This window comes from Cervus elaphus, chromosome 14, assembly GCF_910594005.1.
Source record: "Cervus elaphus chromosome 14, mCerEla1.1, whole genome shotgun sequence".
NCBI lineage: Eukaryota > Metazoa > Chordata > Mammalia > Artiodactyla > Cervidae > Cervus > Cervus elaphus.
The window spans coordinates 81,183,568-81,196,391 of NC_057828.1; the positions used below are offsets into that span (position 1 = coordinate 81,183,568).

Sequence of the window (12,824 nt, forward strand, 5' to 3'; positions counted from 1 at the left end):
CCAACAGGGGCCACTGTCCCCCGAGAGGCACCACCGCCAGGTCTCACCCCACTCGCCTGTGCATGTGCCAGACCCACGTGCCCACTGCCCCCGGCGGCCAGCGTACACGCGCACACACCGCACAGGGCACAGACTGAGCACGTGACGCTCCCGCATCTGCAAGGCCTCCCTTCACACAGCTCTGAAATGGTCAGCAATCTCTTACAAGAAGCGAGTGAGTGCTGACAAGGCCTGAGAACTGTGAGCAAAGATCCGGGCAGGCCATCTCGGCAAGCATTCTGTTCCTGTGAACAAACACAGTCCACTGCACCCACACCGACCTTTTCGACCAGAACCGCCCCTGTGACCACAATCCTCACCAAGCTCGGTACATTCACCCATAGTGCATGGAGCTCAAACGACCACATTTTAGCAGACAGAACATGTTTCATTCCAAATGCCTGCGTTGTGTGCTAACAGACGACTCACCATTGGGAAACTGGGCAGAGGCAAAGCGTGTCAATAAGATACCAGCCCCTTCGATGAGAGCCAGGAGAACGCCACCCATGGCAGCCGACCCGACCATGGCCACTGGTCCATCTGAGGACGTTGGTTAGAGAGAGAAGCAGAGATGTAGGTTAACATCAGGTTTGCTGAAGGAGAGACCTGTCCAAGGGCACCTGCTGCCCCCACTCCCAAACCCTCTTTCTCTCTGACCAACACCGGGGTCAACCACCTGGGGCCCACAGGTCAAATCCAGCTCACGGCCTGTTTATTTAAATAAAGCTTTATTGGAACAACATGCATGTGCACTCGCGCACGGTCTGCAGAGGCTCTCCGGCTGTGACGGCAGAGTTGAGTGCTTGTGACAGAGGCGTCACGACCCACGAAGCCCACACCCTCACCACCTGGTGACCTCAGCTCACCCCCAGGCCCAGAGGAGTCCTGGGCCGCTCTAACCCCAGGGACCCAGAAGGTTCTGCCCTCTACACTCCGAACAGTGCTGTGCGGCAGGCCCGTGACTCACTGCAGGCTGAGGAGGGCGAGGCCGGTCACAGCCGTTGGTGGAGAACTAGACCGTGAGCTGCTCTGACCACGCGGTTACTGGTCGGAGCCCCAGGCGCTCGCACGCTCAACGTTCCAAGTAACAGATCCTTCCCCTTTCCCCAGCTCACACTCGCACCCACACCAAACCGACTGACACAAGGCTCGGTTCAGCCGCTACAGGCGTGCTGAGGGTCAGACGGCCGACACGCACACGCGCGCCTTACTTCTTGCCGCCAGGACGGCTCCGGTTAAGGCACCGCTCGTGATGGAGTTCCAGGGGTCTTCCCTCCCTCGGACCTGAGCCATAGTGCAGTCGATCATGGAAAACAGGCCTCCCCAAACTGCGAAGCTACCTGTTTTATTAAAGAAACAAAACATATTTCATTGTTCTCACATTTTACACGTTATAGTCAAAAACAAGCTTAAAAACAACACTCACTGTATTCTTAGAACTCGTGCACTCTGAGCACTGAACAAGTCAGAGTGCTTATCTTTTTAATAAAGCTTGGGCTGTACGCGTCAGTGAGCAATCAGCCACGGCCCGGAGCCTCGGCGGACTGGGCTCCGCACGCTCAGCGCCGCTCCGGCAGAGCGTGTGCGCCTGTTCCATTCCTTAACGCAGCTTCCCCTTTCGTCTCCCCCAGTCAGAGCCACTCAGCACCGGCTCTGTGGAATCAGCGACGAGAACACAGGAGACGCCCAGGTCCTCTGCGGAGTCACGGGCGCGAGTCAAGACACACTCGGAGCTAAGGGTGATCTGAGCGGTGAGAGCTGTGGAGCCGTGGGGAATGGAGGTTACCCGCCCCTCCCTCCCACCCTTTACTCCTCAAGCACGAAGCTAAAAGCAACCCTCAGATCACTTCACACTTAAACTCTTCCTAGATGGTGACTAGTTTGTAAAAATGACAAGCACCTACACATCCAAGTGTAGAAGTGCACAAAGAATCTAGAAAGCTGACACCAAGATTCCAACTGTCAGCATCTCCAGATGACAGATGGTAACAGGCGATTCAACTTCCTTGTGCTTTTATTTTCCGAATCTTCTAAAATGAACACACAGCTTGCACTCCATAGAAAGCGTTCTTGTATTTACTACAATTTAAAAAGTAAGAAAAACGACCTGAGGAGCCCCCATGCCGGGATCCTGCACCCCCTGAAACTTCCGGACGCAGGGTGGGCTGACTAGGGTCAGCTGAACCACAGCCTGCTCACTGCGGGCCCTGCACCAGACGCCCCAGAGGACAGGACTGAGTCACCCCTTCCGGCTCAGGGGAGCCCTGCCCTGCGAGAGATGATGCCCAGGGGTGTCAGTCACCTGGGCACACTCAGACAAGGCCCACCCGCTCTACTCCTTCACAAGGTCTGACCCTCCCACTCCAAGGATGCCTGCCGGGGTGAGCCAGGTGCTGACGAGAGTGGAGACTGGTCCATACAGACGGGGGCCCGAGAGGGCAGCCTCAGCCAGAGCAGGTGAGCAGCGTCCACGGGAGGGACAGTCCCAGGCACGGGGGTCCGTGTGCCCGTGTGGAAGGGTGTCGGGCAGGGAGGAAGGTATACAACGGGAGAAAGAAGGAGGAATCTGTGGGCATGGACTGGAATCAGGGCTATCCCTGTGAACCCCTGATTCCTAATACACACAGGTACACAGAAAACAGATCGAGACTGTGTGCATACGTATGTGGTCAGAGGGTCCACGTGTATATAGTAAATACACAGGACACTGCTAGGAAGGCCTGGGAGCAACCACAGCCCACAGCAACGATACTAGGGCCCAGACTGTGCTCCCAAGTACCGTTCTCAATGGGAAGGAACGGCTGACTACACTCGGGATGAGTCCAGGTGCATGGACGGGCAGGAAGAGCAGGGACGTGTCAAAGCATCTCGGTTCCGCTCTGGAAATAGAAGACCTTTCAGGACACAGCTATGGCTTTCCCACGCTGCCCTTCCCAGGAGCTCGACTGGAAGAGCTCAGTTTACACTCCCTGAATCAAACTCGTAAGTGCCATCCCCGTACTTGTATTTATTTTAAATAATGTTTTTTAATTAATTCATTTTGGTTGCACAGGGTCTTCTTTGCTGGGTGAGGGCTCTCTCTGGTTGTGGCGGCAGGGCTCCTCTCTGGTTCCAGTGGGGGGGCTCCTCTCTAGTTGTGGGGGGCTCCTCTGTAGTTGTGGGGGGCTCCTCTCTAGTTTTGGTGGTGGGGTCACCTCTCTAGCTGCCATGTGCGGGGTGGGGGGGCTCCTCTCTAGCTGTGGGGGCGTCTCCTCTCTAGTTGTGGGGGGGCTCCTCTCTAGCTGTGGGGGCGTCTCCTCTCTAGCTGTGGGGGCGTCTCCTCTCTAGCCGTGGGGGCGTCTCCTCTCTAGCCTTGGGGGCGTCTCCTCTCTAGTTGTGCGGGCGTCTCCTCTCTAGTTGTGGGGGCGTCTCCTCTCTAGCCTTGGGGGCGTCTCCTCTCTAGCTGTGGGGGCGTCTCCTCTCTAGCTGTGGGGGCGTCTCCTCTCTAGTTGTGGGGCGTCTCCTCTCTAGCTGTGGGGGCGTCTCCTCTCTAGCTGTGGGGGCGTCTGCTCTCTAGCCTTGGGGGCGTCTCCTCTCTAGTCTTGGGGGCGTCTCCTCTCTAGTTGTGTGGGCGTCTCCTCTCTAGTTGTGGGGCGTCTCCTCTCTAGCTGTGGGGCGTCTCCTCTCTAGCTGTGGGGGCGTCTCCTCTCTAGCCTTGGGGGCGTCTCCTCTCTAGTTGTGGGGCGTCTCCTCTCTAGTTGTGCGGGCGTCTCCTCTCTAGTTGTGCGGGCGTCTCCTCTCTAGCTGTGGGGGCGTCTCCTCTCTAGCTGTGGGGCGTCTCCTCTCTAGCTGTGGGGGCGTCTCCTCTCTAGCTGTGGGGGCGTCTCCTCTCTAGCTGTGGGGCGTCTCCTCTCTAGCTGTGGGGCGTCTCCTCTCTAGCTGTGGGGGCGTCTCCTCTCTAGCTGTGGGGGCGTCTCCTCTCTAGTTGTGTGGGCGTCTCCTCTCTAGCTGTGGGGGGCGTCTCCTCTCTAGTTGTGGGGGCGTCTCCTCTCTAGCTGTGGGGGCGTCTCCTCTCTAGTTGTGTGGGCGTCTCCTCTCTAGCTGTGGGGGGCGTCTCCTCTCTAGTTGTGTGGGCGTCTCCTCTCTAGCTGTGGGGGGCGTCTCCTCTCTAGTTGTGGGGGCGTCTCCTCTCTAGCTGTGGGGGCGTCTCCTCTCTAGTTGTGTGGGCGTCTCCTCTCTAGCTGTGGGGGGCGTCTCCTCTCTAGTTGTGTGGGCGTCTCCTCTCTAGCTGTGGGGGCGTCTCCTCTCTAGCTGTGGGGGCGTCTCCTCTCTAGCTGTGGGGCGTCTCCTCTCTAGTTGTGGGGCGTCTCCTCTCTAGCTGTGGGGCGTCTCCTCTCTAGTTGTGTGGGCGTCTCCTCTCTAGCTGTGGGGCGTCTCCTCTCTAGCTGTGGGGGCATCTCCTCTCTAGCTGTGGGGGCGTCTCCTCTCTAGCTGTGGGGGCGTCTCCTCTCTAGCTGTGGGGGCGTCTCCTCTCTAGCTGTGGGGCGTCTCCTCTCTAGTTGTGGGGCGTCTCCTCTCTAGCTGTGGGGCGTCTCCTCTCTAGCTGTGGGGGCATCTCCTCTCTAGCTGTGGGGGCGTCTCCTCTCTAGCTGTGGGGGCGTCTCCTCTCTAGCTGCCGTGTGCAGGCGTCTCCTCTCTAGTTGTGCGGGCGTCTCCTCTCTAGCTGTGGGGGGCGTCTCCTCTCTAGTTGTGTGGGCGTCTCCTCTCTAGCTGTGGGGGGCGTCTCCTCTCTAGTTGTGCGGGCGTCTCCTCTCTAGTTGTGGGGGCGTCTCCTCTCTAGCTGTGGGGGCGTCTCCTCTCTAGTTGTGTGGGCGTCTCCTCTCTAGCTGTGGGGGGCGTCTCCTCTCTAGTTGTGTGGGCGTCTCCTCTCTAGCTGTGGGGGGCGTCTCCTCTCTAGCTGTGTGGGCGTCTCCTCTCTAGCTGTGGGGGCGTCTCCTCTCTAGCTGTGGGGGCGTCTCCTCTCTAGCTGTGGGGCGTCTCCTCTCTAGCTGTGGGGGCGTCTCCTCTCTAGCTGGGGGGCGTCTCCTCTCTAGCTGTGGGGGCGTCTCCTCTCTAGCTGTGGGGCGTCTCCTCTCTAGCTGTGGGGCGTCTCCTCTCTAGCTGTGGGGCGTCTCCTCTCTAGCTGTGCGGGCGTCTCCTCTCTAGCCGCCGTGTGCGGGGGTCTCCCTGTGTGGCTTCTCCTGATGTAGTCTGGGCTCGAGGTACATACATGGGCTCCAGCAGCCGTGGCGACGGCTCAGCCGCTCCACGCACCCCTGACCAGGGGTCGAGCCCACGTCCCCTGCGCTGCAAGGCAGACCCCTAACCCTGGACCACCAGGGAGTCCCAAACATTGCACATTGTTAACTGCCGCCTGCACTAAACTCAGATCCTCAGTTTTTACGTCTGTTTTCGGCCCCACCTCGTGCTCAGCTGTCACGTCTCCTTAGGCTGAGCCTGGCTGTGACCGTCACCTGTTCTTCTATTCACTGAAAACGCGTGATAGAAGCAGCCTCTCAAGGTGCCTGCTAACACCTGCAGGACTTCTGCGTTTATCGAAGGTCAGGGTGGCGTGTGTGCTTCTTTACTACTCATCACTCCTGAACAACGCGGTAACCACTAGGTCAGAGGAAAATGAGGCCGTTTACTCTCCAAGGCGTCCAACTATTACAGTGGCAAGAACAGAAAACAGATACACCATCACTTCAACCTTGGAGCCTCCATTTCCTCCGTTGGAAAACAGAGATAATATTACTTACCTTCTGTGTTGCTATGAGGACTAAATAAAATAATAAAACACTTGGAGTGCTCAGCACATGACAAGCACTCAATAAACAACATAGGCCAGCTACTACCTTCTAAAGAGAAAAAATGCTATAAAGACAGAGAGAGACCATCTCTTCTGACATACAGGCTAAGGGGAGGCTCGGTGCGGGCTCTGCTTCTGTGCGGCACGTGGCCCCTTCAGCCTAACGGTCTCTGTAAGTGAATACCAGCGTCCAGCTTTCCTGCCCCCTCTTCTCCCAGCTTCCGAGTAACCAAGCCTAAAGAACATGATGAACATCATCCCCTCCACTCCTGCACGGACGTCCAGCAAGCTCTCATGAACCCCAACCCTTCTGCTCCTACCCGCGTCAGCTTCACGTCACCCTGGACACTCACTCCAGACTCACAAACCTAAGCTGTGGACACACTGTTTTCCTTCTGGATAAGAGGGGAAATAAAACAAAGGCAACCAGAAACAGACCACCACCCAGCTTCTGAAGGACAGATTTTCAACTGGGTGCAACGATGTAAGTTAAAGTTAACCATAAACCAAGAACCCTCAGAAGGGGACAAGCAGTTATTTAGACCTAACTAAAATTACTAACTCATAAAATCTAAAAAAGAAAAGGGGGAAAAAATAAACAAGAAACAGAGCTTCATCTTAAAAAACAAAAAAAAAACAGGGAAAAAATCGTTTGGAGCTCAAACAGCAACACTGCTTACCTCCCAGCTGCGGGGCCCTGGTTTTAACAGCCGCCAAACTCCCCCTTAGTCTGTGGTTTACTCCCTGTAAGGAAACAAAAGGAGAGTAACAGGTTTCCAACCCACTGACAGGCCCAAGTGATACTAGCAAACAGCGATCACGTGATGGTAGCATGAGCCTGGCCACCCACTTACCACTGGAGAATTGCGGAAGCCTTTGATTGCCTGGAAGATCCCACCACCTATGGTTCCCATCGTAAAGGCCCCACCGCAGTCGTCCACAATGCGCCAGGGGCTGAGAACAGGAAAGAGAGAAGACACAAGATGAGCGTACTTCTCATCTATAAGCCACAGAGCCCCTTGCTGACAAGGGACACACTAGATGCCAATGCAGGGCCCACAGCAACCAGAACCAGGCCCACAGAACACAGAGAAGGATCCCGAACAGATGGAGCTGTTCCGCCCGTCCTCTAAGCCGAGGGAGTGAACTGGCTTCAGCTCCCTACTGTTCACAGCGCTCGCTCACTCACTCAACTGCTGGTGCATCTACGCTAAGTCGGCACACTGCAAAGCAAATTAACAAGCACTAGGAAATTAAACTATAACCAAATGGTGATCCAACTGCCTCGCGATCAAGCTATGCTCTCCAGATGGAGCAAAATTTAAAGCTGAGACCCAAAGAATAAGGCTTCAACAGGTGCAGAGGAAGACACACTATTTAATATTTAAATTTTAAAACTTCTTTTTGGGTTTACTGAGTCCAAGTTAGCACTTGGAACTTTAGTTTGTATCAGATGCACTTAACACATTGGTAACCTCTAACATCTAATCATTAGAGGTTACATTTGTAAACCTGGTCTCCAAATGCAGCTACCTAACTCATGCAGTACAGTGACATCTGATTAATTCGATCAGTGGAATGGAACTAATATTCCAGGAATCTGGCTTACTAAAAATTTAGTTTGTGCAAAGGAGGCAAGAATATACAATGGAAAAAAGACAACCTCTTTAACAAGTGGTACTGGGAAAACTGGTTAACCACTTGTAAAAGAATGAAACTAGAACACTTTCTAACACCATACACAAAAATAAACTCAACATGGATTAAAGATCTAAATGTAAGACCAGAAACTATAAAACTCCTAGAGGAGAACACAGGCAAAACACTCTCCAACATAAATCACAGCAAGATCCTCTATGACCCACCTCCCAGAATACTGGAAATGAAAGCAAAAAAAATAAACAAATGGGACCTAATTAAACTTAAAAGCTTTTGCACAACAAAGGAAACTATAAGCAAGGTGAAAAGACAGCTTTCAGAATGGGAGAAAATAATAGCAAATGAAGAAACAGACAAAGGATTAATCTCAAAAATATACAAGCAACTCGTGCAGCTCAATTCCAGAAAAATAAATGACCCAATCAAAAAATGGGTCAAAGATCTAAACAGACATCTCTCCAAAGAAGACATACAGATGGCTAACAAACACATGAAAAGATGCTCAACATCACTCATTATCAGAAAAATGCAAATCAAAACCTCAATGAGGTACCATTACACGCCAGTCAGAATGGCTGCTATCCAAAAGTCTACAAGCAATAAATGCTGGAGAGGGTGTGGAGAAAAGGGAACCCTTATACACTGTTGGTGGGAATGCAAACTAGAACAGCCACTATGGAGAACAGTGTGGAGATTCCTTTAAAAACTGGAAATACAACTGCCATATGACCCAGCAATTCTACTCCTGGGCATACACACCAAGGAAACCAGATCTGAAAGAGACACGTGTACCCCAATGTTCATCGCAGCACTTGTTTATAATAGCCAGGACATGGAAGCAACCTAGATGCCCATCAGCAGACGAATGGATAAGGAAGCTGTGGTACATATACACAATGGAATATTACTCAGCCATTAAAAAGAATTCATTTGAATCAGTTCTAATGAGATGGATGAAACTGGAGCCCATTATACAGAGTGAAGTAAGCCAGAAAGATAAACACCAATACAGTATACTAACGTATATACATGGAATTTAGAAAGATGGTAACGATAACCCTATATGCAATACAGAAAAAGAGACACAGATGTACAGAACAGACTTTTGGACTCTATGGAAGAAGGCGAGGGTGGGATGATCTGAGAGAATAGCATTGAAACAAGTATACTATCAAGGGTGAAACAGATCACCAGCCCAGGTTGGATGCATGAGACAAGTGCTCAGGGCTGGTGCACTGGAATGACCCAGAGGGATGGGATGGAGAGGGAGGTGGGAGGGGGGATCGGGATGGGGAACACATGTAAATCCATGGCTAATTCATGTCAATGTATGGCAAAAAACACTACAATATTGTAAAGTAATTAGCCTCCAACTAATAAAAATAAATGAAAAAAAAAAAAAAGATAAAAATTTAGTCTGTGAATGGGAATTCCCTGGCGGTCAGTGGTTAGGACTCAGTGCTTTTACTGTGGTGGCCCTGGGCTCCATCCCTGGTTGGGGAGCTAAGGTTCTGCAAGGCATGGCCAAAACGAAACAAGCCTGTGAGCAGGGACTTCCCTAGCAGTCCAGTGGGTGAGATGACCAGCTCCCAGTGCAGGGGGCCTGGGTTCTATCCCTGGTCAGGGAACGAGATCCCACGTGCCACAACAGAGACCTGGAGACAGCCAAATAAATAAATGTTTAAAAAAAAAAAAAACAAGTCTGTGAATAATCCGGTTCATGAATGTCTTTTCTAACCTCCAGGGTCAAGTGGGCAATCCACCTGGTCAAGTAAACATGTGATTTCAGTGCATCACTGCTGCTGAGGAATCTGAATAATGAGTCATTTCTGACTTTGCCAGATAGAAACACAAAATCCTGAAGCTGAAACACCTTGTCCTTTCCAAGCCTAATACAAATCAGAGGCTGGTACAGAATGACCATCTCATGCAACAGATATCCAACTGTCAGCCTGATGCTACAGGTCTGGCTACCCAGGCTTCCTTCAATGAGCCTGAAAGCAAAATCAACAAATGCAGACTCTGGGCAGATTCCACCCACAGCCTACTCAATCAGAGTCTAAAGTCAGCACAACCCATGGGCAACCTGACTTCACTCTAAAAGATTAAGAAGCAGTGCTCTGAGACTAAAAAGGGTTAGGAAATTTTCCTCAAAATGGTAGAAATATTAATAGAGGTGCATTCCCTGGTGGTCCAGTGGTGAGACTTGGTGCTCTCACTGCTGAGGCCGAGTTTGATCCCTGGTTGGGGAAGTAAGTTCCCACAAGCCACTTGGTGCAGCCAAGGGGAAAAAAAAAAAAAAGACAAAGAAGAGTCACTAACTTTAAAAGGTTAATGATCCTATAATCAGAATGGAAATGAGCATTTAAAAAATCAGTAAAAAACAGCAGGATTCAGATCAGAGAGCAGCCACAGTATTCCACGAGATGATGTCTAAAACAAATGCAAGATGGAAACAGCTTCTGAACCACATCTGTGGAAATCAGTGTTCCCTCAGGGACGTGCCAGATACACAAAAGCAAAGTTGAACCCAGACTCTAAATATAAATGCCAGGAAAACACAGGGCAACTGAGAACCAATAATGAATCACAAGATCAAAAGTTAACATTTTTAAAATATCCAATATGGTGGGTTTCCTGGTGGCTCAGTGGTAAAGAATCCTCCTGCCAATGCAGGAGACACAGGTTCAAGCTCTGAGTCGGGAAGATCCTCTGAAGATCTACTGGCAACCCACTCCAGTATTCTTGCCTGGAGAATTTCATGGACAGAGGAGTCTGGCGGGCTAAAGTCCATGGGGATGGGGACGCAAGGAGTCAGACAAGACTGAGTGACTGAACAATAAATGGTTTAGGTGGCTTATAATGCAAATAACCTGACTTTCAAGGAAGTCAGCCTATTTTCTTATGAAGTGTTAGTTGCTCAGTAGTGTCTGACTTTTACAGTGCCATGGACTGTAACCCACCAGGCTTCTCTGTCCATGGGATTTTCCAGGCAAGAATACTGGAGTGGGTTGCCATTTCCTACTCCAGGGGATCGTCCCAATCCAGGGACTGAACCCAGGTCTCCTATACTGCAGGCAGATTCTTTACCATCTGAGTTACCAGGGAGGCCCTTACAGAGTGCCTAATCTTTTAACTTTGCAAAAGAATATTCCTGTCGCCTCGCCATTTTACAGATGAACAGAGGCTCAGCGATTAAGCACTTTGAACAAGATCATACAGGTATTGATAGAACCAATTTAAGTACAAAAAATCTAGTACTCCAAAGCCTCCAAGTTCTTTCTACCACAGACCAAGGGCTTCCGAGAACACGTGATCAAAGAGTAAGATGATGAAGTACCTATGACATACTCAGGATGGAACTAAAGAGCCTCCTGATGAAGGTGAGAAAGTGAAATGGTGGCTTAAAACTCCGTGTTCAAAAAACTAACAAGATCAAGGCATCGGGTCCCATCAAATAGATGGGGAAAAAGTAGAAACAGTAACAGACTTTCTTTTCTTGGGCTCCAATATCACTGCGGATGATGACTGGAGACATGAAATTAAAAGACACTTGCTCCCTGGAAGGAAAGCTATGACAAACCTAGACATTGTATTAAAAAGCAGAGACATCACTTTGCCAACAAAGGTCCGTATGGTCAAAGCAATGGTTTTCCCAGTATTCATGTACAGATGTGAGAGTTGACCATAAAGAAGGCTGAGTGCTGAAGAATTGATGCTTTCAAACTGTGGTGCTGGAGAAGACTCTTGAGAGTCCCGTGGACTGCAAGATCATCAAACCCATAAATCCTAAAAGAAATCAACCCTGAGTATCCATTGGAAGGACTGAAGTTGAAGCTTCAATACTTTGGCCACCTGATGCGAAGAGCTGACTCATTGGAAAAGACTGAGGGCAGGAGGAAGAGGGGGCAACAGAGGATGAGTTGGTTGGATGGCATCGCTGATTCAATAGACCTGAGTTTGAGCAAACTCCAGGAGATAGTGAAGGACAGGGAAGCCTGCTGTGCAGCAGTCCATGGGGTCGCAAAGGGTCAAACACAACTTAGGGACTGAACAAACTGAATAGAGAATGAAAATTTAATATTCCATAAAAATCTTTAACCCAACAAAGTCAAATATTTCCCCCTCCTAACACCCTGTGTCACATCACACTGAGGAGCAAGTGAGGACAGCAGTGCACAGGGCGAGGAGCCCTGCACGCCTGAGCACCACCGGGAAGGGGGACCACCACCTTGGATAAGAAAGACTGAAGGAGTGGGAGGCGCTGAAACAGACGCTCTGTATCTCATTTCAGAGAGGAAAATAGCACAAATCAGCAGCATGGCAGGCGGGCAATGTCAAAGTGTGAAGCCCTGGGCCCTTTCACACAGCTGGAGAACACCCTGGTTCCTGCTCTTACACAAGAACTCAAATAACAAGATTTGATTTGTCATTCATGACCCCAGAAGCCTTAAACCGTGTGAGTGCCTGACTCCTCCACGCTTTCATTCCTGGGACAGACTTCGCTAGGTGCCGAACGAACGGACCGCTGTCGGCGACTTGGAGAGCACACTCCACTCTCCCCGTTTTCCCGGGTGCGCCGCCCCGTCCCCACCGCCCGGGTCCCCCTCCCCACCGCCCGGACCGCAGCCGCCGCGCCACGCGGACCTTCCCAGGACACCGCCGCCTCCCCTCGCAGGGCGAGCCCCGCGGACGCAAGGACGAGCCCAGGATCGCCAGCGGGCAGCGGGGATGCTCCCCACATGCCGCGGGGCAGGGGTCGCGGCGGCACAGCCGAGCCGGGGCGCCCTCGAGTCGCCGCAAGGTCAACGGGAGCAGCCCCGGTGGCCCCAGCCGGCTGCTAACGCCCGGGTGCCCACGGCCCCTGGCGCTGCCGTGCCCGCGGCTGAGAGCGGCCTCGACCCGGGGGCCCGGGGATCCGGGGCCGGCGGCGGCAGCGGGGCAGGCGGCAGGCAGGCTCACCAGGGCTCGCGCGCGTACTCCTCCATCTTGACTCCGCGGCTCCGCGATACCGGGCGAACGGAGCCGGGCCTGCCCGGTGGCGGAAGTGATCCCAGGAGGAGGGCGTTAGACTCTGCGAGGATTGGCTCGCCGCCTCCTGCTGCAGCCAATCGGAGCCGGGGACTGAGCGGCGGGGCGGAAGGCGGGGCTCCAGGTGGGGGAGGGGGCGGGACTCCGACGCAGAGGGAGGGGCTGAGGGGGCGGGGCTCCGGGCCGAAGGCAGGGCTCCGGCGCAGAGGGCGGGGCGTGTGGACAGCGGGGCGGGGCGTAGGGTGCCGGGGGCGGGGCAGGGCGCCAG

The 12,824-nt window shown here is 52.6% G+C and overlaps 1 protein-coding gene across 1 annotated transcript in view; it reads right to left on the reverse strand.

Moving 5' to 3' along the window:
• Nucleotides 1-12,686, reverse strand: part of TIMM17A (translocase of inner mitochondrial membrane 17A) — a 15,055-nt gene extending 2,369 nt beyond the window's left edge. Inside the window, exons 1-5 of the mRNA XM_043923370.1 lie at nt 12,488-12,686; nt 6,721-6,820; nt 6,547-6,610; nt 1,251-1,379; nt 469-579 (exon numbers count right to left, since the gene is read on the reverse strand). Of these exons, the coding sequence (XP_043779305.1) occupies nt 469-579; nt 1,251-1,379; nt 6,547-6,610; nt 6,721-6,820; nt 12,488-12,513 (430 nt within the window). The 5' untranslated portion in view covers nt 12,514-12,686. The remainder of the gene's footprint in view (nt 1-468; nt 580-1,250; nt 1,380-6,546; nt 6,611-6,720; nt 6,821-12,487) is intronic.
• Between the last annotated feature and the right edge of the window lie 138 nt (nt 12,687-12,824).